The sequence below is a fragment of the Pygoscelis adeliae genome, unplaced genomic scaffold (assembly GCF_000699105.1).
Source record: "Pygoscelis adeliae isolate BGI_AS28 unplaced genomic scaffold, ASM69910v1 Scaffold836, whole genome shotgun sequence".
Classification (NCBI taxonomy): Eukaryota; Metazoa; Chordata; class Aves; order Sphenisciformes; family Spheniscidae; genus Pygoscelis; species Pygoscelis adeliae.
The window spans coordinates 45,743-68,386 of NW_008825013.1; the positions used below are offsets into that span (position 1 = coordinate 45,743).

The following is a 22,644-nucleotide window of genomic DNA, read 5'->3' on the forward strand; positions in this document are numbered from 1 at the left end:
ATTCAGGGCCTTGATAGATAGTTTGAAACCCTCTTGCCTTAACTGTCTTCTCTCCAAAACCCGGTAGGGGGAAGTGCTTGTGTTTTGCTCGCTCAGCTGATGCTATGGATGTCTCCTCTTTCCCCAGTTCCTGCGGAGCCGCGTGTGAGACGCTGCAGTCATGTCTGACTTCGTAGAAAGTGAAGCGGAGGAGTCGGAGGAGGAGTACAACCAGGATGGGGAGGTTGTGCCCAGAGTAACCAAGAAGTTTGTAGAGGAAGATGAGGATGGTGAGTCTGCCTGTCTGTTCTGAGTTTGCTGAATTGTCTCTGTGCCTCACCGCTCTATTTTACATCCTATGACTCCGCAGATGGAGCAATAACTGTGCTATAATAGCATGGCCATCTGTAGTCGATAATCTCAGCTGTTTAAGTGCTTCCCTTCCTCAAAGTGCTTAGGTGGTTTTTATATTTGGCAATAGAAAATACGCTGCTTCACCCCCACGGGACTTGCAGTCGCACAATTTGATAGTAAACAGTAAAAGCAGAGGAATTCTCCCAGTGTGACCGCTCCACCTGTTCCCTCTGCAGAGAGAGCATGAGAGAAGAAGTGGGGTTCTGGCACGAGCAGCTGGCTGGGTTCTGTGTCAGTACAAGTGTTCAGCTAAAACTCTCTGCATGGATAGCGTGAAGGAAGATGCCGTTTGCACAGAGCCGAGAAGGAGTCTCGGCAGATAACCAATGAGTACATGTCTAACACTTGCTGCTCTCCACCAGATGAGGAAGAGGAGGAGGAGAATCTCGATGATCAAGATGAGCAGGGGAACCTGAAAGGATTCATTAATGATGACGATGATGAGGAAGAGGAAGAGGAGGAAGAAGCCAGTGACTCTGGAGACTCTGAGGATGATGTTGGCCACAAAAAGAGAAAGCGCAGTAAGTTTTATGATGATTGTTCATAGCGGGCCACAGCGTAATGCTCTCAGGCTGCCCTGCGGGAGAGCAGAGCTCTCCCTCTGCCCTGGGTGTCTGCATGGGCTGGGTAAGTTACACCCTTCTCACTGGTTGGTCCATTCCCAGTTTAGTAAAGGGAGAGTGTAACCCATCTCTGCTTTCTTCTCGTAGCTTTTGATGACCGCCTGGAGGATGATGATTTTGACCTCATTGAAGAGAACTTGGGTGTTAAAGTCAAAAGAGTGAGTTGTGTTCCCATGCTGCTGTTAACGGTGTGGTGCGTCTTAGCACGGAGGAGGGTGGGCTTCTGCCTGGAGTGAGCGAGCGGTGCCTCCCGTCTGCTCCTGCCCTCTTGGAAAGGGACAGCTGAGTGCTTGAAGGAAGCAGGATCTCTCCCTGCCCAGGCAACTGGGAACTGGCTTCCCAGAGTTCGCAAAACACTTTCTTCTGGTTCCTAAAGTCTGCTGTACTCCTCTCTTCCCACCTCTGCAAGACAGTCTCAGAGGAGCCCATCTTCCAATAACTTCCTCCTGCATGATGCTAACCTCAAAGTCAGCGCAGGCTATTATGGGCTCTAAAGCTCCTTCCATAACACTCGCTAGAGGCGCATCAAGCCAGGCTAACGCTGGTCTGGATGCGGCACGGTCCTCAGCAGGCAGTTATGTTGTGTACACGCTGCACCCAATGAGCACCTGCAGCACAGCTCCCGAAGGGGTGGCTCTTCTCCCTTGTGTGCCTGTGCTGGGCTCCATCCTGCTCCCGCTCAGGTGCCACCTGGGGAGCAGAGGAAGTGCAGTTCTGGCCTGGCAGAGACTACGCTGAGCTTGAGTGTCTGTGCCAGGAATTATGTGCACTAACAAGCCTTTTGCTTGCAGCAAAAATTCAGGCGTGTGCGAAAAATGTCCGATGATGAGGATGACGAAGAGGAAGACTATGGAAAGGAAGAACATGAGAAGGAAGCCATTGCTGAAGAAATCTTTCAGGATGGTGAAGGCGAGGAGGGAGGGGAAGCTGTTGAAGCTCCTGTTGCTCCGCCAGAAGAGGAAGAGGAGGAGGAGGAAGATGAATCTGGTGAGTATGGATGGTCAATTACATCCAAAGTTTGTCCTAGGATTAAAGCACAGGAACGAAGTTAAGACTTTCTCTGAGCTAGAAGTAACCAAAGGCTGCAGCCCTGTCGTGGTAAAGCTCTTGTTGGTCTATTAGTACTAAGAGCTAAACGTTTAGCAATATTAGAGCTAAACGTTTCTGGGTGGCAGGTTTAGTTTGTCTGTCTAAACCGCTTTGTCCAGAAGCACATTACATGTGCTGAGGTGTTGAATGTCTCCTTTAAGCTGCCTCCAAAATGGAAATGCTTCAAAGGAAGGAAGTCAAGGCACTGTTTAGTACCTAGCAGCACAGCGCACGCCTGCCCTACTTCTCTTCAGCATCAGTCCATCAACACTGCTAGTACGATACTGAAAGAGTTTCAAGAATTCTTTCTGTCTACTGTGCAAAGCAGGAAGGCCTTTTCTGACTGCATTTCCAGTGCACTGAGCTGCAGATAGTTGCCAGATGGCTTTGCCTGTGTTTGGAAGTCCATTCTAGCTTGTTATTGTGGTTCAGGCTCCTGGAATGTCTGAGGTTGGTGTAGGAGATGCTGAGGGTAGCTGGGCAGACTGACAGCCAGCAGCAGCCTAAGTCTGTGGTGGAGGCTTATAGTTGCACTGGCTGAGCTGAGCTTTGTCAGAGGTACCAGTTGAATATGCGAGTGTCCTGACCACTAAATTGCTTCTCAATGTCCAGACATCGATGACTTCATTGTGGATGACGATGGACAACCTCTGAAGAAGCCAAAATGGCGAAAGAAGCTCCCTGGATACACAGATGCGTAAGTAGTAATTGGAAATTGGCCCAGAGCCTCAAAAACAGTGCTCGGCTTACTTGATTCTTGCAGCTGCAGAGTGATTCAAGAGACCAGGATACTGCTGGTCTCTTTCCCCAAAGGGACCTGGTAAATTTAAACAGGGGGCTTTTAGCCTGTGATTTCTTAAATGTCTGACTCCTTCCTTTCTCCCCTGATTTTTTTACAGGGATACCAAAACCAGTCCCGTAAGAGAAGTATTTGCATGTAAAGCTCAGAGTTGTGTATCTATCCATGATTTTTTAGACTTAGGTGCTCTGGCCACCTCTGTATGGATAGAAGGATGTTCTGTGAACTGCAGCATGGGGCTGAATGATAGCTTTTGCCTTCCAGTGCTTTGCAGGAGGCCCAGGAAATCTTTGGTGTGGACTTCGACTATGATGAGTTTGAGAAGTACAACGAGTATGATGAGGAGATGGAGGAGGAATACGAGTATGAGGATGAAGAAGCTGAAGGGGAGACGCGTGTACGACCCAAAAAGACTGCCAAGAAGCGCATCAGTCGGCGTAGCATCTTTGAGATGTACGAGCCCAGTGAGCTGGAGAGCAGTCACCTAACAGACCAGGACAACGAGATCCGCATGACAGACATGCCTGAGAGGTTCCAGGTGAGGGAAGAGGGTGTTAGTGCGCAGGCAGAAAGCATTTCAGCTCCCACCGAGTACAGCAGGCCTGGGACCTGCAGGCCAGCTTTCTCACCTGGCATCTGGCTGGATTTTGGCACCTCTTTTTCCCTCTTTGAAGATCCCACCTCTCAAATGTATAGTCTGAAACTCCGCACGCAAACATAACAGTGACATTGTGAACTGATCTGGCTGTGTAAGCCCGGTTTTAGCACTGGTCATAGTTTCTCTTTGGCCACTGGGTGCCAGTGTTGCACTCCTGGGAGTGGTGCAGGGCTTGTGCTCTGCTGAGATGTCCTTTATGCTGGATACTGTTAGTAATCACGTGAGTTGTACCTCTGGATAGCAAGAGGTACAGTGCCAGAGAAGATCTGCTGCAGTGCCAGAGAAGGTTTGCTAGGGTTTCTAGCCTGCCCATATGCCAGCCAACGTGTAACTGTTCCGTACAAGGTGTTTCTATAACCCACTTTAATCCAAGCGACTGGGATTTATACTGCTCTCAGTACGGAGTCCTGCTTGTGCTGCTAGGAATCATTCTGGTATCTCACATTTTTGTCTTAATTTTACCCGGTATTCAGATTTTCATTGAACAGTCGATCTCCCTTTAGTGTATGTTAATGTAATTCTGTGCAGAGGCTCTACCCTCCTTTATAAAATGGGACGTCTGAAGCTGCCAGGTTTTCAGAAGGACCTTTTTTCTCATGCCAGTGTGCACAGCACAAGGGAACGCTGTGTGTAATGTCTTCAGGCTGTATGTGGCCTGTTCAGACATTTTGTCATCTTCACGGACGTCAATGATGATTAGAGCAAGCCTTCTGAAAGGGAATTGGCTGGGACTAAATGCGCAGAGAGGGTTTGGAGCTGCTTTATGTTCTGTTATTCTAAGGCTGCAGGAAGAAAAGTTGATAACAAGGCTAGAACAGGCACAGATGGATTGGAACAGAGAATGTAGCTGCAGAGGGTTTGGGAGTCTGGTAGGAAGTGGGGGTACCCTGACTTGATCGTCACGGAAGATTGCGCACCATTGCAGGCCTTTCCACAAGCCTTTGACAGAATTGTTAGCTGCCTTTACCTAGTGTAAAGCTGATAGAGGTTTCCTGCGTGCTCAGAAGATGCAGACATTGAAGTGCTATCCTCAGCAAAGCCCTGTGGGTGTGGGAGGTACTGAGACCCCATAAGCAACCTACAGCTGAAAACAATAATTTCCAGGCTTCTTGAAGACACGGTAGCACAAGCCCTGGTGCTGCCCATGCCTCTGCTCATCCTGTTGTCTTTTCACAGTTGCGATCCATCCCGGTGAAGAGTGCTGAAGATGATGAGCTGGAAGAAGAAGCTGACTGGATTTACAGGAATGCATTTGCAACACCCACCATCTCCTTGCAGGTAAAGGACTATTCCTGGGACTTCTGTCCTAAGAGGACTTGAAAGTGCTGCAGATTTCCAGCCTGGAGACATTGTTCCAGGAGTGTGCTCAGAGGAATGTGGTGCCCAATATACCTTTCTTTCTGGTTTTCTGGTTTTGCACAGGTCATTTAACATGCACATGTCTTCATTTTCGCATCCATAAAACAGGACAAAAGGGAACACAGAGAAGTCGCAAGAATAATTGTCAAGAATGATTGAAAGATCTCTGAGCCATTGTGCACTTAGGGCTAAACTAGTATTAGCCGTGATCTGTTTTTAACCATCAGTTACCTTGGCCAGATGCTGCTTCTCCATTTTCCTGTAAGGCAGTCAGGGCTAGGATGCTTTTCTGTGGTCTAAAATCAGTTCCCCTAGCTGAGCCTGCATTCCTAGCTAACAAAAGGACCACCCTTTTCCAGCCTTAGCCTGGGCTGGTCTTTTGGGGGTCAGCTCAGGAATACAATCAACACAATGTGTTTCTCCTTTTAGGAAAGTTCTGACTACCTCGACCGTGGACAAGCCAGCAGCAGCTTCAGCCGCAAGGGGCCCAGCACCATCCAGAAGATTAAAGAAGCCCTGAATTTCATGAGAAATCAACATTTTGAGGTAATTCACAACTCGGCTTCATTGCCAAGATAAGGTTTGAGTTGCTGTCTCTTTATCCCGATGGGATTAGCAGAGGGGCTGCTGGAAGCTTTTAGGGCAGCAAACTAAGAAGGGGCTGAGATACCGTACCTGGTTGCCTCTCCTGTGACAAAATGGTGCTTCATTGGAAAGTGCAGCTCATCTTATGTGAGCTGTGGCAACGCAGGTTTTTAAGGCCCGTTTGATGGGGCTGCTGTCGTCATATTTCCCTGGTCCTGGACAAATTGATGCTAAGTGAGGTGAAGGAATTTCGGAATCTCTTGAGCCTTGCTTGGTCCATTCAACCTATTCTCCGAGCTGTTGCCTGATGTTGCAGAAGCTTTTTGGTATATGTGGTGTATTCTTTGGTGGAACGGTCTTAAGAGCTGGGGCGTGGCTTGGTACATTCTCCCATACTGCTGCCCCGTTAGCTTGTTCTCCCACATGGAACAGGAGCATTCTGTGGGCTCCTGGCTGCCAGGAACAGCCCGGTCTTCTGCATAGTGGTGATGAGTCTCATTTCTGACCCAGGTCCCGTTCATCGCCTTCTACAGAAAGGAGTATGTGGAGCCAGAGCTGCACATCAACGACCTGTGGAGGGTCTGGCAGTGGGATGAGAAGGTGAGGAGTGTTTTCACTGCTTGTTATCCATCGACATTTAACATGTCTTCCCACCTGGCCTGATACTTTCAGCAGATTTTGTTTTGGCTGTGGAGACCTTGTGTGCTTTTTTTACCCATGGGGTTTTTTTGCATATTTGCTGTTATGTGGTGGGAAAGGGTTATCTGACAAAAGAAGGTTCAAAACAGTCCCTCCCCTTCAGTGAGTTCCTTTTCTGTAGTGACCTTTCCTGCAAGGAGTGCAGGTTCCTTCTCTACTGTCAGGTAGATCCAAACCTTGATATTTTTTTGGGGGGGCGGCGGCGGGTCGGGTCTGGTCTGGTCTGTTAATACAATCCATCTCTGAGATGAGACCTGCCACGTGTGTCACATCTGGGCTTGGCGGTGGATGAAGATTTTTATGATTATTTTTATATGACAAATATCCCAAGATCCTGGGAGCCCCTGTTTGGGAAGGGAGGAGGCAGATGTGTCACATTGCTATGGTGTGTTTCACTGGAAGTCTTTTGTTCTTATATTAGTGGACCCAGCTGAAGATCCGCAAGCAGAACCTGACACGTCTGTTTGAGAAGATGCAGGCCTATCAGTACGAACAAATCTCTGCTGACCCAGACAAGCCCTTGGCTGATGGAATAAGGGCCCTGGATACTACTGACATGGAGAGGTATGGTGCCATGACTTTCTTATATTCATTCCAAAACAACTTAAAATGTGCGTTAACTTGCCCAAACAGCACAGGCTCTCTGGCCACTGCAGCGCATTGGCTTTAGCCTCCCCACAAAGCCAGTGATGAGAAATATTTAAAACTCTTTTGGAAGATGAGCCCCAGCACTCCCTCTGCCTGACCTGTACCAGAGCAGGTTGCTTGAGTGCTCTGACCACGGCTCAGCTGCAAGCAGGGTGTAACATGCTGGCTTTGCATGCCGCAGGCTGAAGGACGTGCAGTCCATGGACGAGCTGAAGGACGTGTATAATCACTTCCTGCTGTACTATGGGCGAGACATCCCCAAGATGCAGAATGCTGCCAAGGCTGCTCGAAAGAAGCAGAAGCGTATCCGAGAGGATGGTGAAGAGGAGGAAGGTTTGTCCCCAGACTTGATAGTCTCTTAATTGTGGGCTGTTTGCAAACCCTGGTTCAAAAGAGTATTAAGAAAGCTTGTTGAAAAGCCGCACAGAGCACCTCTGCTGTTTGCTTCTATCTCAGGTTAGTCCTAGGTCTTCCAGGCATCTCTGAAAATGCTTAAAGTTTATCACACAAGGTGCTGCTTTTCCGACGGACTGAATACCACCCCTCATGGCAGGGGCCAAAGCAAGGATCGGCCACCTTGATGTGTGTTTTAATGTGCAACCCAGAGGTACCGCTATTAAAACTGCAAAAGAGTGAAACTGAAGAGAAGATAACATTTTCAGGGTGTTTTTCTAACCCTGAATAATTTTATGGCTACTGTGACCTTTGAGATGGGTTTGTGGAATTTAGGGACTCTGTTGCACAATGTAGGTTGTGTTTGATCCCTTCGCTGTGCTTCTGACACCCTGCAGCTGTCTGGATGCCTCTGTAAAGAGACCTTGCTAAACATATCCTTCCCATAGGTGAAGGGGAGGATGCAGAAGATGATGAGCAGAAAGGGCCTGAGCTGAAGCAGGCTTCCCGTCGGGATATGTACACCATCTGCCAAACAGCTGGGCTGGGTAAGGGCCGTGCTCTGTCATGTTGAGCTTGCAGTGGCCTAGCCCACTGCTCTTCTGGGTGGTGTGTCTTACCTGTAGAAGGAGGACTGGTAGTTTTGCTCAGTATAAGCTACAGTACCCTTGTCCTCATCGTTTTTGTGGTGGTTTTTTTTTCCCAGATGGCCTGGCTAAGAAGTTTGGTCTGACACCTGAGCAGTTTGGAGAGAATCTCCGAGACAGTTACCAGCGTCATGAGACAGAGCAGTTCCCTGCAGAGCCCCTGGAGCTGGCCAAGGATTATGTGTGTAGGTCAGTGGGGGGGGGATCTTCGTTGAGGTTCTGCAGATGTGAGACAGGCGGGGGGATCTGGGGACATTCTCAAGTCCTAAGCCTTCATGCTCCCTTTTTGCTTTTAGTCAATTCCCAAGCCCTGAAGCAGTGCTGGAAGGAGCCCGGTACATGGTGGCTTTGCAGATAGCCAGGGAGCCTTTGGTCAGACAGGTCCTGAGACAGACTTTCCAAGAGAGAGCTAAAATCAACATTTCACCAACCAAAAAGGGGAAGAAGGTAAGGAAGGGAGCTCTGACTCTGTGGGTCAATTCAGGGAAGTATCTAAATAACATACAAATGCTCATTTTTGCATCTGAAAACTTCTCCCACATCAGTGGCAACTCTGAATAAATCTTAGAGCAGCACGTGAGCTGGGCTGTTGCAGAGGCCAGCTCAGCAGCATGCTGCATTTTTAGTCTCAGCGTTTCATCAGACCTGATTCTTGCTGTTGAGATGTTGCCTTCAATTATTGGAACAGTCTCCGTTTCTCTGGGACTGGGAACTAATTCCACTGTGTCCTGCTGGGGAAGGAAATGCAGACTGGCAGGCATAGGGGTGAGGGGGTATTGAATAAAACCCATTGTCTGCTACGGTATACAGAAGGGTCTTTCTTCATGAATGCCCTGCGTGCATGCTGACTGTCTCTCCTCTCTCCCAGGATATTGATGAAGCCCACTACGCCTATTCCTTTAAATACTTGAAGAACAAGCCTGTGAAGGAGCTGCGAGATGACCAGTTCCTGAAAATGAGCCTGGCAGAGGAGGAGGCACTGCTGACTATAGATATCAGCATTGACATGAAAGGAGTGGAGGGGTGAGTCCTCGCTAGCTGTGCCGTCCGTGCCTTGGCAGAGCTCATTCATCCAATGCTGCCATGCTGTTAGAGCTCCTCTGTAACCCAGACCGCTCCTGGAAGCCATGGCCTGGTGGTTTCCTGCACCTTAAAGCCAAGCAGCTTCTCAGGGTCTTGCTTTTTTTTTTCCACCTTAGTGAAAACTTTAGCAGACATCTGGCTTACTCATTTGAAGGCAAACTCTGAAGCCTTTAGGATTTTTGTGAAAGATGATGCTCGTTTCCCAGCCACCCTCACTGTGTGGCTCCTTGGTCCCTTCCCTGCACATCTGAGTAGCCACACTGTGCAATATGGGTGTGCTGGAGTGGCTGTGGGCTGCCCCCGTGTTGCACTGATGAGGCCTCTCTGTGCTGCCAGCATGGCGTTCAGCTGCGGTCTGTCTAGCAGCATAGCTTTTGCAGCTAAAAGAGCGTTTGATGGGAGGATTGGCTCTTCTCTAAATTTTCCAGGCAGCTCCCTGAATCTGAGGTGCTGCTATTACATCCCTGTGCAGGAATCTGCCAGTGATGGTGTCAGTGCAGGTGTTTGGAGCCCTTCTGTATCTCCCCCTCTCATTTCTTGCAGTTATGGTAGCGACCAGACATACTTTGAGGAAATCAAACAGTTCTATTATCGGGATGAGTTCAGCCACCAAGTGCAGGAGTGGAATCGGCAGCGTACGATGGCCATTGAGCGGTCCCTCAACCAGTTCCTCTACGTGCAGATGGCTAAAGAGTTGAAGAACAAGCTCTTGGTGGAGGCCAAGGAGTATGTCCTCAAGGTGAGATGGGGGACAGGTGGATTTGAGTCAGAGCTGGCATTACAAATGCTAACGGTCCTGCAGCGTGCTGGGGAGAGCTGCTGACAGGCCGTACACAGGCATTTGGGAAGGAGGAGGGGGCAGGCAGGGGTCTGAGTCTGGTTCTTTCCCAAGGATGGAGAGAAGAGCAGATACCTCGGTGGGAGGGAAAGACGGGCTCCGTGGTTCTGGAGAGCTGGTCCCAATCCTGGCAGGATATACTGGCTCACTGCCTTGAGCAGTCCATGACCTTCCCTCTGGAGAAGGGCTATGCCACAGCACCTGCAGTGGATTTTCTCACTCCTCTCTCCTGTTCTCCGTTCTGCCAGGCTTGCAGCCGGAAGCTGTACAACTGGCTAAAAGTAGCTTCATACCGTCCCGATCAGCAAGTGGAGGAAGATGATGATTTCATGGATGAAAACCAAGGGAAGGGGATTCGGGTGCTAGGCATTGCATTTTCCTCAGCCAGGTAGGAGGAAAGGAATTGCCTCTGGATCCGTGTTCAGCTTTAGCGGTCCCCCGTGTCTGAGTGATCTCTGTTTCGCAGGGACCACCCTGTGTTTTGCGCCCTTGTTAACGGAGAGGGTGAGGTTACAGACTTCCTTCGATTGCCACATTTCACAAAGAGAAGGAACGCCTGGCGTGAGGAAGAGAGGGAAAAGAAGGTGAGCCTTGGTGCCGCTATTGTCAAGATGAATGTCTGCATGTTGCTTTTGGTACTGTGCAATCCGCTGTGGGCTGGAGAGGAATAGTCAGTCTGAAGACAGCTCAGGCCTTGTCACTCCTGCATGCAAAAATACTGCCTTTTTCCCCACCCTGTAATTATTCTGGCCGAACAGTTGCTTCCAGTTATATTCCAATTCATCTCTTCTGCTCCTCTTACAGGGAGTGGCAGGGCCTTGCCATTCCCGAGTTCTGCTGGTGTTGGGGTTTTGTGAGCTTCTGTGGTCCCAGCTGCAGAAACTTTCTCCCCTTTCCCCGATCACGTTATAATAGCAAGTCTGTGGGACCTCCTGGAGCTTGGGGCAGGCTTTTGACTTCCATTCCCTACTTGCACTGATTTCCTGTAGCACCAGACCACGAGGTCACGAGTCTTCCCTGTGCAGAGCCTTCCTCTTTGTCCTTACAGTAATCAGGAGCTGCGAGGCCTGTGGAGAAGGCTTTTACATGTTCATGTCATGGTGGCAGATTAGGGTGGCAGTGGGGGAGGATCTGCCCTATGAAGTAGGAACCCAGGACTGGTAGCTAGCTCAGTGCAGAAACCCTCTAGCTCTGACCTGTCTCGCTTTCCTTTCCAGGCCCAGGATATTGAAACCCTGAAAAAATTCCTCATGAACAAGAAGCCTCACGTGGTGACAATTGCAGGCGAGAACAGGTCAGTCTTTGTATTCCTTCCACTTCCCAGTCTCTCTGCAGTCCTTTCCTCATGCCTGTCCACATCTCACTGTTTCTGTCCGTGGTGTGAGGTAACCCATTGGGGTTATCTTGCTAAGTGATTCCAGGACCCAGCTTTGCACTCTCCCCTCAATCCCCTTGGCCGTCTCTCCCTAGGGATGCTCAGATGCTGATGGAGGATGTAAAGAGAATTGTTCATGAGCTGGATCAAGGGCAGCAGCTGTCCTCTATCGGAGTGGAGCTGGTGGACAATGAACTGGCCATCCTCTACATGAACAGCAAGAAGTCTGAGGTGAACCTTCTGTTATTCCAACTATCCCTTAGTCAGTCGCTCATTTGTGCTGTCTCATCCTCCATTTGTTGTGCGGGCCCTGCCTTCTGTCATCTGCTGCCTCACGTAATCCATCTAGATAGTGATGTACTGATCTTTGGGTCAAGGCAAAACGTCTTACTTAGGCTTCCCTGAAGAGATCAGCACCAGCAGATGTACAAAGTAGATATTGATGTAGTCTGAAACGAATCTTGCTCAGCTGCATGGATGGGGTTGTTTCATTCCTAGTTGCAGCAGAGTTCCTGGGAGCCTTTGCCCTCAGCTTTCTTTGCCCCGAGCACCAAATGCTTCCCTTGTTCTGGTCCCTGTCTGATGTGTCTTTGCTACTTGTGCTACAAAGTCTGAAAACACTGTCAGGGTTTTTCCTGATTCTCTGGCCTTTTGCAGAATGAGTTCCGGGATTATCCACCTCTGCTGCGTCAAGCCGTCTCCCTTGCTCGTCGCATTCAGGACCCCCTCATAGAGTTTGCCCAGGTCTGCAGCTCCGATGAGGATATTCTCTGCCTAAAACTCCACCCTCTGCAGGTAACTTTGCCTTGTGGGATCCTTCTCTGCGAGAGAAAGTGGCCTGGGAGGCCTGGGACAGTTTGCTGTCAAATAAAAGCATTCCAAGTTGAGCTGGTGCAAGTTTTGCCTGTTCTATGCCATATGCAGGCTACACAGTACCTTTTTTTTTTTTTTTTTTTCCCCCACCTCCTTTAGTTCATCTGCCTCCTGCCTTTAGGCTGTTCTCAGGAGTAACTCGGAGGTGCAGTACAGCTCCTGAGAGCCAGTCTGTTGTGTTTGGCTCAGCTTGCTTATGACAAAGTGTTGCTAACGCCTCTCCTTTCTGTCAGGAGCACGTGGTGAAGGAGGAACTGCTGAATGCCCTCTACTGCGAATTCATAAACCGTGTGAACGAGGTGGGAGTGGATGTCAATCGGGCGATTGCTCACCCTCACAGCCAGGCTTTGCTGCAGTATGTGTGTGGCCTGGGACCACGCAAAGGCACTCATCTGCTAAAGGTAAGGAGGCTTCTGTCCCTGCCTACAGAAACAATGCATCACCAATAATGTGCGAGTTGGCCTGATGGCAGTGCTGTTACAAGCTGAGTCAGGGTCCCGTGTGCCAGATGCAGCTGACAGCTCCGTTGACATGTGTTTTACGCGTTATCTCACTGCGCCTAACCCCGAAGCTGTGCATGGACTTGTGTCTTTGATAGACCCAAGCAACTCAGCAGATCTGTCAATCCTTGCTAGCTCCTGAACCCACAGGAACGGATGCGCTGTTACAGTATCAAGACGCCTCCGTACTGTAGAAAACACAAGGCGAAAAGCCAACGCTTTTCTTTAGAGTTGGAGCTATTCCATGTGGAGTCATCTCCTTTCGTACAAAGTTGAGACACGGGCAGGGGGCACTAATTTATGAGTTGTGATGGGCTTGATTATGTCAGATGCTTTGAACACCACGGTGTCCGGTGTGAGTTCTCTACTTTTCCTGGGGAACCCTTGTGTTTGAATAGCAGGGTTTATTCTGTTACCTCTTTCTCCAGATCTTAAAACAAAACAACACGCGTCTGGAGAACAGGACCCAGCTGGTCACGATGTGTCACATGGGACCCAAGGTGTTCATCAACTGCGCTGGCTTCATCAAGATTGACACAGCATCACTGGGCGATAGGTGGGTATTGGATTGGATTCAATGTCATACGGGGTATGGAGTTAGCATGAGCGACAGGCTGAAGCAATCATTCCGTGGAGTCCGTGTTCCCAGGAGTTTCTGTGTGGCCCCTCTGATCACTGGCCAAGTTCAGATATTGCTGGTTATTAATCTGATTCTTAAGGGCAGCTAAACTCGCACAGCAATATGAGCTGCAGAACATTAATTATGTTCCTGATATGGTCTGAAAGACCCTTTGTGGTCAAGAGGAGCTAAACTAAAAATAGTTGTTCCCTAACACCGGTGTCACGCATGTTTGTCAGTAACCCGTGTGCACTTTTGCTTAGTTTCTGCCTAGTCCTGCCATTGGTATTTTATTTTTCTAAAGTTTCAAACTTGAGGCATAACTCGGCAATTTAACTTCCTGTTAAACTAGTAGCAATACTGGGAAGTTTGTAGAGCATTAGGTTACTGGTAACTAAACAAGAGACGTGTGTTTGGAGGACAGTGGTAACCTAGTTTCTAAATCTGTAGCTGACTGCTTTGCACAGAAGGGTCACTTGTTGGAAACGTGCTTTCTCTAGGGCTGGCACAGTATCCTTCTTGCCTTTGAAAAGCAGTCTGAGAAAGGACACCTGGCTGAATCCTCACGCTGAGTGATCCGACCCCGCTAGGTGCCTGGTTCTTGCAGGATACAAATCCCAGACGTGCAGGGGGCAAAGTGTAGATTCCTCCAAACAGCTGGATGCAGATGGCTGCGCTGCCCGATGGCAACACTCAATTTGTACGAGGAGAGAAACTGTGAAGAGCTGTGTGCTCATAGAGCAGCTATAGCGCACAGAGTGATCAAATCTAGATAACATCCAAAATTTTTGGCTGCATCTTTGCAGCTGCAAGAGCTGCAGACTGGAATTTGTCATGTCTTGCCTTGGCGCTTGTTGGTCTAGCAATGAAGAATTCATTGTGTCCTTTTTAGAGTAGTTTGTTCCACTGAGGGCAGCAGTGGCAAAGCAGCCACACAGCCAGGAGTGGTGCTCAACAGCATGATTTGTTATTGAGCTGAAGGAGGTGACTCCAGAACCCCGCAGAGTCCTTATCTCAACATTGCTTTGGGTTTATTTCAGTACTGATTCCTACATCGAAGTCCTAGATGGGTCTCGGGTCCATCCTGAAACCTACGAATGGGCAAGAAAAATGGCAGTGGATGCCTTAGAATACGATGAGTCGGCAGAGGACGCTAATCCCGCAGGAGCTCTAGAGGAGATCTTAGAAAACCCTGAGCGTCTGAAAGACCTGGATCTCGATGCCTTTGCTGAGGAACTGGAAAGACAGGTGCGCTGGGGGTTCCTGGTGCTGAGAAACAGAGCGGGGGAAGCTCTGCTGTCCAGCTCAGTTTCTCATGTTTTATAGCTGGTGATCCTTATCCTTTTTAGGAGCTGAGCATTTAGCTGTTGCCGTTGTAAAATGTATAAACAGCCGTGATGAGTGTTCAGTGTCTGACAATGGCATGTAGTAAATGCTTACAGAAAGTACACTTGGGACAGAGGGAGGAAGGAGGCAGGGGACAGTAATTAGAGTGTTTAAGCTGTTCTCCCTGAAATTATCTAACTTTTTTCTGAATGTTTTGGTACTTTGGACCTCCTCAGCATCCTGTGACTGAGTTCCACAGTTTGATGGTACCCTGTGCATTCCTCTTTTTTAAATTTGCTGTTTCATAAGTTCCTTGAGTTCTTTCATAACTTTTACTGGATTCCCTACTCACCTTCTTCCTGCTGCTCACAGCTTTATAACCTTTGAATACCGCACAGGGCTACGGTGACAAGCATATCACTTTATATGACATTCGAGCTGAACTAAGCTGCAGGTACAAGGACCTGAGAACCCCATACCGTTCTCCAAACACGGAAGAGGTCTTCAATATGCTGACCAAAGAAACTCCAGAGACTTTTTATATAGGTACATCCCTGTTTACATCCCCGGTTTCTGTCATCCTAAGTTGACTTAGGATGTGTAAAGGTGGGACAGAGGGATCTTGGTGAGGGTGATGTTGGGACGATGCTATGGTTGCATGTATGTGAAGCAGCTTTTCAAGTACCTGGGTAGTCTCCTAACACCTTCATGCACAGCTACCTTAGATCGAGGGAACTGCCCAGCCCTGCAGTTGGCTTTCAGTTTTTCATTCTTTCCTTCTCCTCTCCCATCACACCACAGGTAAAATGATCATCTGCAATGTGACTGGGATAGCCCACAGGCGGCCACAAGGAGAAAGCTACGACCAGGCGATACGGAACGATGAAACTGGCCTTTGGCAGTGTCCTTTCTGTCAGCAGGATAATTTTCCAGAGCTCAGCGAGGTGGGGCTGCTTCTCCTAACGGGCTTGCCTTTGTCAGGAGTCTGCTATCGGCAGGCTTGAGCGTTTTGTAGGGTTCTTGGGAGACAAACAGAGCCAAGATTGTGTCTGCAGTGCCCCAGGATCCCAACCTGAATGTGGCCTGCGGCTGCAAATATAATCTGTTCCGCTTCTGACTAATTGCTTCAGTATAGATTTGACAGGTCCTTTATGGCTACATTATGGATTTTAGTGAACTGGGCTAGGAGTGAAATGGACCTGGGGCTAAGCTGACCAGTTCTTTGCAAATACATAAAGCAGGCTTGTTTGTGGTCTAGAATTGTGTTTTACGCAGAGAAACTGCCCGTGGCACTGAGAACAGAAGGTTGTTCTGCCACCTTCTCAATTTTAAGAACTTATCTGGACTCCCTGCTGCTTAATGCAGCTGTACTTTAGGTCTCTTCTAAACACTGCTGAATTCCAGCCTTGGTAATCTGTGACTTTAAAACCCCATAGCGTTCATTAGAAACCAGCCCTAGCTGGAGGCTTGTGTTCAGGGTCTAGAAATGTTCTGACCTTCCTGGTTGCAAAGCGCCATAAGCTGAGCAGAACCAAAGTAGGAAGTTTGCATTACTGGTTAGCATTCGTTGAAGTCCTCTGTCCCCTGCCCTTCCACATGTCTCTGCTGCCTCATCAGTTTGCTGACACAGCTTTTAGACTTGTTTGAGCGTGAGTTGCCGGGGCTATTTTGTTGCCATGCTGAATGACTTTTACTTTTGCCTTGTTCAAGGTTTGGAACCATTTTGACAGCGGTTCCTGCCCAGGTCAGGCCATTGGAGTGAAGACACGTCTGGATAATGGTGTCGCTGGCTTCATCCCAACAAAATTTCTTAGTGATAAGGTGGTCAAGCGGCCAGAAGAAAGGGTGAAGGTATGAAAGCAGTGGATTTTCACATATCCAGCAAGAGCTGGAAGAGCCTGGAACCAATACCAAAGATTCAGAGTTTGGTTAATAACGCTGTTTCCTAAATGACTTTTCAAGCCTTATTTTCATTTAAGGACTTTAAATCAGCAGCAAGTTCAGGTTCTGGTTAGTGTCCTTCTCCCACAGTGCAAATCTCTCTTGGCGGCTGGTGGGAACCATGTTAATCAGTTAACATGTTGCACTGCAGGAGGATTTATTATAGTCTGGCTAAAGTCTGGGTTTAGGAGACCAGAAGGCATTCTAATGCAGAGCTGCCCTTTGTTTCTGGCTTTCTAAGGAGTTCAGAGAACTGCTGTTAGATATGCAAGGGTCACTTTCCCTCTCTCATAGCTTTTTCTTCTGTCTCAACTCATTTGTGGAGGTCATCAGAGTTACTGGTCTTGCTCAGGACAGGGATTGGGGTTCTGAAAGAAACAGAATCGCATATTTTTGTCACATGATAAAATAGAGGTTTAACATCTTTGCTGTCTTTTGGGGTCCCCCTGACAGTCCATGCAGGTGATGGATAATCCTGTAAGCTCGGAGGTCTCTTAGCATTTCTTTAAATAGCATTTCTTTAAAGAGTTGTTAACTTCAGCACAGTTAACTGGACTAAGGCATTGCAGGTTTTGTGGTGGTATTTTCTGTTTCCCATTTTATTAGAGCAGTCCTTTGGGTGTCTTCCACTCTGTTTCTGAACAGACTTAACTGTTTTCTTGCACATCTTGAAGTCCAGTTTTGCTGCTCCCATTGTTAAAGATATGTAAAATAGCAAATTTAATGGTCCTCAGCCTCCACACATGCGGTTTGCTGTGTGGTATGGAGCATAGGTAGTAGACGTGCTGGAGAACTGCCCATTTTTCCTTTAATCTCTTGATTCTAGTCATCTTGGGGATCAGTTGATTTTTCGGTTCTTATGGAAGGATCACTTTTAAAGGTTGTATTGGTCTGAAGTATGTGAGGTAATTTGTACCTCCTTATTGGCTGCGTGACCCCGCACTGGTTGCTCTGTAGCGAAGGGAGGCTGGCGTATCAGCCAAACCTGCTGATCAGCTTTGCCTGCCCCTCACCTGTAGGTGGGAATGACCGTTCACTGCAGGATTATGAAGATCGACATTGAGAAGTTCAGTGCAGACCTGACCTGCAGGACCTCAGACCTGATGGATAAGAACAATGAGTGGAAACTGCCTAAAGACACTTACTATGACTTTGACTCTGAGGCAGCAGATCACAAACAGGAAGAAGACCTGAAAAGAAAGCAGCAGCGGACAAGTGAGTCTCTAATTTTTCTCTCCCTCGTAATGCCAGCCTTCCCAGGGTGCTTCAGGAGAACAAGCACAATTAGACATATAATTGCAGTAAAGCAGTTCCTCTTGGAAGCCTAAACACTCCGCTTTGTCCCCTAGCGTACATCAAGAGAGTAATTGCTCACCCGTCATTCCACAACATTAGCTTCAAGCAAGCCGAGAAGATGATGGAGACCATGGACCAAGGGGATGTGATTATTCGGCCAAGTAGCAAAGGGGAGAACCACCTGACCGTCACCTGGAAGGTGAACGATGGGATTTACCAGCACGTGGATGTCCGAGAAGAGGGTAAGGAGAATGCCTTCAGCCTGGGCTCCACGCTTTGGATTAACACGGAGGTAAGAGCCCTGCAGAGCATGCCTGGGAAGGAGTTGGCGGGGAAGGAGAAATACCTATTTGGCAGGGACAGGTTGGCACAGCCTTTCTGTCCTTGCAGCTGCTTTCAGACTGTTGGAGAGTAATTTCCATTGCAGTTCTCCAGATTCTTAGACAACACTCAGCTCTCCCCCCCGCCCCCCCCCTCAAAGCCAGCCTTGCTGTGCAGAATGTATGACTGAGAGCTGTATACTAGAATAAGAGTTCCTCATCATGCACCCTAAATACCTCTTTAAATGTGTTTGCTCAAAGGAGTTTGAAGACCTGGATGAAATTGTTGCTCGCTATGTCCAGCCAATGGCTTCTTTTGCCAGAGACCTGTTGAATCACAAATACTATCAGGACTGCAACGGTGGAGACAAGAAGGTAAGCCTGTCCCGGGATGTGGTAGCTTCTATAGGAGATATAGGAGCATTATATAAATTTCTTCATCTCAGGACAGGTCTTAAACTCTTTGTGTCTGGCATGAGCTGCTGCTGGAGTGAGCTCTTTGATCTTCCTCTTGTCGCTTGGGGCTTGGCAGTCACTTTCCAGCTGTAGGTCTCAGAGGGATTCTGTCTGGGAGCAGTGGAGTTAGGACAGCAATGGGAATACGGTGTGCTACAGCGGTGTGCCAGAGCAGCAAAGGGTTGCCCTGTCAGCAAACATCACTGAAAGGAGAGTAATTGGCTTTCTGTGACCCGGTGACATTTGTGCACCAACCCTGCACAGAAACGGTGCAGTTGCTAGCAATCCAACAAGGACCGCCATCAGGGCTGGGGGGGAAAAGGGCTGGGCTGACCACAGCGTGGAGGGAGATATCAGTAGGCTCTGTGTGTTGCTATAAACGCAGGCTCTCTTGAGCATTTCTCTTCCCCTCTCTCTCTCTCTCTCTCTCTCTGTCTAATTAGAAGCTGGAAGAGCTGCTGATAAAGACCAAGAAGGAGAAGCCAACATTTATTCCCTACTTTATCAGTGCCTGTAAAGATCTACCTGGCAAATTCCTCTTAGGATATCAGCCTCGAGGCAAACCAAGGTAAGTGAGAGGCAAGACCAGCAGCTGCAGCTGAGTATGCAGTACCACACCTCAACTTAGTGCCGCCAGTTTCTCTTCCAGCTCTGTCAGTATCCCCGTAAGTCAGGCCTCTCCTTACCCAGGGTTTGGCCTGCTGACAGTAGAGGACCCATGTCTAGCAGTAAATCTCACCCAGGAGACTCCTGTGTTTCTAACCAGCTGGCTGCCACAAGCAGTACTGCCCTGTGCAGGGGGTGTCACTGGGGTACAGGCAGTAATTGATAGATTTTTGCATGGAAAGGCATGGTATTTTGGAGCAATTGTTTGCAAACAAAACGAAAGTGTCTTGGGTGGGTCTATCTGTTCATTATCAGTTCGGCCATCGCCTGAGTTTGTAGGTCTTGCCTGTTCTGACTGTGACCTGTTAGTGTGAGGGTGCTGTACGGTGGCAGGTATGGCTCTGAAGCAGCCTCTCATCTCTTGTGCTCTCCTGCGTTCACTGGTCCTCACAGGATAGAGTATGTGACAGTGACGCCAGAAGGATTCCGCTACCGGGGCCAGGTCTTCCCTACCGTGAATGGACTCTTAAAGGATCATTATCAGGACCCTGTTCCAGGTGAGCATCCCAAAACCTGAGTGCCTCAGCTGTTTGTTTCCTGGGTGTCACACAGTAGGGACAGTTAGTAAAGGACAACTTCGTGTTCTTTGTCCCTGAAATGTGTCCTAGGATTTTCTATATGTGGGAAGTTTCAAAGCAATGCTTAAGTGTTTGGCTTCCGTGGACCCGTTGAGAGCTCTCCTGAGGGTTAATCTTTCAGTCAAGTGGGCCATGCAGCAAAAGCCTTCCCTTGGCCTTCCCTAACATACAACCCTCATAACACCATTCCCTGGTAAAATAGCATCTTGCCAGTACAAATGTTGCCTGCTTTTTTTCAAATCCTGAGCTTCAGGCCAACAGCAGCTCTTCTGTGACAACTAATCTATCTCTCTTGGTTTATATTTTATGCAGGTATTACCCCCAGCAGTAGCAGTCGGACCAGGACTCCAGCCTCCATTAATGCTACTCCGGCTAACATTAACCTGGCAGGTCAGCGCAGGCCTTTCCTGGTTGGAATCGGGATGCGAGCTCCTTTTCCAGGCTCCACTTTGTCTAACGTGATGGGTCTTTCTTGCAGACCTGACCCGTGCAGTGAACGCTCTACCACAGAACATGACCTCCCAGATGTTCAGTGCCATCGCTGCCGTGACAGGCCAGGGACAGAACCCAAACGCCACCCCTGCGCAGTGGGCATCCAGTCAGTATGGCTATGGAGGCAGCGGAGGCGGCAGCAGCGCGTACCACGTAGGTGTCACTTAAGTTTCTGAGAGGAGGTGCTGCGTGGCTTCTCCTTGCTGCTAGAAACCATCCCGCGGGGACTCCACTGGGAGTGTAGGGGGTTACTCGTTGCCTGGGATCGTCCAGTCCTAGTTGGGTACCCGTGGTGCTCCACAGGGGAACCTGGCTGGATTCTTGGACCAGGTTTCTTCTTGCCTCCTGTGTCTGAGGAAATGAGGCATGTAATACAGCCCTGCTCTGGGGAGAGTTGAAGCAAGTAGCAAATTGGTCTGGCCCCCAAGGAATGTGGCAGGGTGGAGAGGCGGGATCCAGTGGTGAGGGCGCACAACCTTCTGATTGTCCCTCTGAATTGGCAACGTGAGCTGCCAGTGGAAGAGATTAGCTGTGAAACTATGCGCTGAGTTTGCAGGGCTTTTCAGCTCAGTGTGCTAATCTCCGAGCCGCACCGGCAGGGGGCGGCCTGACTGAACACCTAGAGGCTTTGTAGGGAATAAGATGGAATTGGACAGTTTGGGCTGATGCTGAAGCCTTTCCTCGTGTGTGTTGGTGCCTACCTCCTCCCAGCCCACGCTGCCAGCTCCCCAGCTGACACAGGTGAAATGCAGCTGCAGAAGGACTGAGGTGCCTGGGTACAAAAAACACGCTCAGCCGTTAGACCTAATGAAGAGGTGCTGCAAGACAAGGCTTGCAGGGAGGAGTGATCCTCTTTTAGACCACCTTGGGAGGCTTTCACGGAGTTTGGCACAGTAAATGCTGAGCTGGGGATAGGCAGGGACTGTGGATAATCCAATGTGTTAATTATCAAGACAATCTGAAGGAAAAGGGAGGTGAACACCGGGAGGCAAAGAGACTAAGCCCTCCATTGGACAAACAGTGAGCCAGCCAGCTTGGGATGTGGGAGGGAACCATCTCGGGAGCTGCTGCGCCTTCTCTGCAGCCCACAGGGGAAGAATTCTTCTGTTCTTCATGCCCGCTGCAGGATGTCATTTCTGCTAGCTTGGCCCAAGTGTCTCTTGTGGACCTTTCCTTCGCTTGGCTTAAGCATCTCCCCTTGTGCCCTGTGTGGGGTGAACAAGGAAGGCAGGCTTGCGGTGGCCCTGCTGGCCCAGGTTGGGTGGGCGATCGGGGGCTCTCAGGGGAACAAATGTCCTGTGCTCAGCAGGGTGTTGCTCCTTCTGCCCTGCAGCCCCGTATTCCCTGGGCAATGGTCACTGCAAACCTCTCCTTGCCCAGATGAGGGGCTCCAGCAGGGCTGGGAGCGTGCAGCAAGGGCGTGCACCAGCCGCCCGGGCAGGCAGGGCGATGCAGAGCGTGCTAGACCTCTGCCCCGCAGCCTAGCAGGGTTTGCCCTCTGTCCCCTAACAGTATCCGCTCTCTGCAGGTCTTCACGACTCCAGCACAGCAACCGGTGGCCACCCCTCTGATGACCCCCAGTTACTCGTACACTACCCCCAGCCAGCCGATCACAACGCCCCAGTACCAGCTCCAGGCCAACACCACGCCCCAGTCCACCCAGTCCCAGACACAGTCGCAGCCGTCGTCCAGCTCCAGGCAGAGGCAGCAGCCAAAGTGAGTGGCTCCGGCGCCGGGTACATGTATCTGTCTGTGTCCCGTCTAGATTGCTTTTGTGTTTTTTGGTTTTTTTGGGTTTTTTTTGTTTTTTTTTTTCTTGTGGAACCCGCGTGGTGGGGTTACCTTGCGCCTTCCTGCATGTGACCCTTGGGGAGGGGAGGGCAGCTAATGTGTCTCACCTTCTGCCCGTGTCGTTGCAGGACCAACAGTCATGCTGCGATCGACTGGGGGAAGATGGCCGAGCAGTGGCTCCAGGAGAAGGAGGCTGAACGGAGGAAACAGAAGCAGAGGTTGACTCCTCGCCCATCTCCCAGCCCCATGATCGAGAGCACGCCCATGTCCATCGCTGGGGACGCCACGCCGCTGCTGGATGAGATGGATCGATAGGCCGTGCTGGACCTGACCCGTAACCTCTGCTCTCTTCTCTAGGAAGGGGAAGGGAGAGTGAACAGTTGAAAACAACTTCCCTTCCCTTAGCCACATAACTCCTGTTTTATACGTCGTGAGATGGTGGGAAATGACTCTTGGTGACATGCACCTGAGCGAATGAATAGACTTGGCAGGGCTGGTCTAAATATATATACTATATATATATATATAAAAATATATCATAGGAAGGGGCGCTGCAGCACCCTCTGCGTTCCAGGCACTGGTTCAACACTTTGGAAG

At 49.4% G+C, this 22,644-nt stretch overlaps 1 protein-coding gene across 1 annotated transcript; it reads left to right on the plus strand.

Moving 5' to 3' along the window:
- The first annotated feature begins 135 nt into the window (after positions 1 to 135).
- SUPT6H (suppressor of Ty 6 homolog (S. cerevisiae)) lies at positions 136 to 22,598 on the plus strand. Its single transcript, XM_009326229.1, has 36 exons — positions 136 to 269; positions 756 to 914; positions 1,104 to 1,174; positions 1,808 to 2,003; positions 2,718 to 2,802; positions 3,169 to 3,442; positions 4,739 to 4,840; positions 5,351 to 5,467; positions 6,017 to 6,106; positions 6,627 to 6,769; positions 7,035 to 7,186; positions 7,696 to 7,794; positions 7,953 to 8,082; positions 8,190 to 8,340; positions 8,762 to 8,916; positions 9,520 to 9,715; positions 10,063 to 10,202; positions 10,281 to 10,398; positions 11,032 to 11,108; positions 11,285 to 11,420; positions 11,847 to 11,984; positions 12,296 to 12,463; positions 12,991 to 13,118; positions 14,222 to 14,429; positions 14,906 to 15,053; positions 15,309 to 15,451; positions 16,218 to 16,358; positions 17,468 to 17,663; positions 17,798 to 18,036; positions 18,326 to 18,439; positions 18,964 to 19,088; positions 19,580 to 19,683; positions 20,077 to 20,154; positions 20,243 to 20,409; positions 21,785 to 21,972; positions 22,176 to 22,598. The coding sequence occupies exons 1-36, from the start codon at positions 161 to 163 to the stop codon at positions 22,360 to 22,362; spliced, it is 5,172 nt and encodes a 1,723-aa protein (XP_009324504.1). The 5' UTR covers positions 136 to 160; the 3' UTR covers positions 22,363 to 22,598.
- Positions 22,599 to 22,644: the final 46 nt, after the last annotated feature.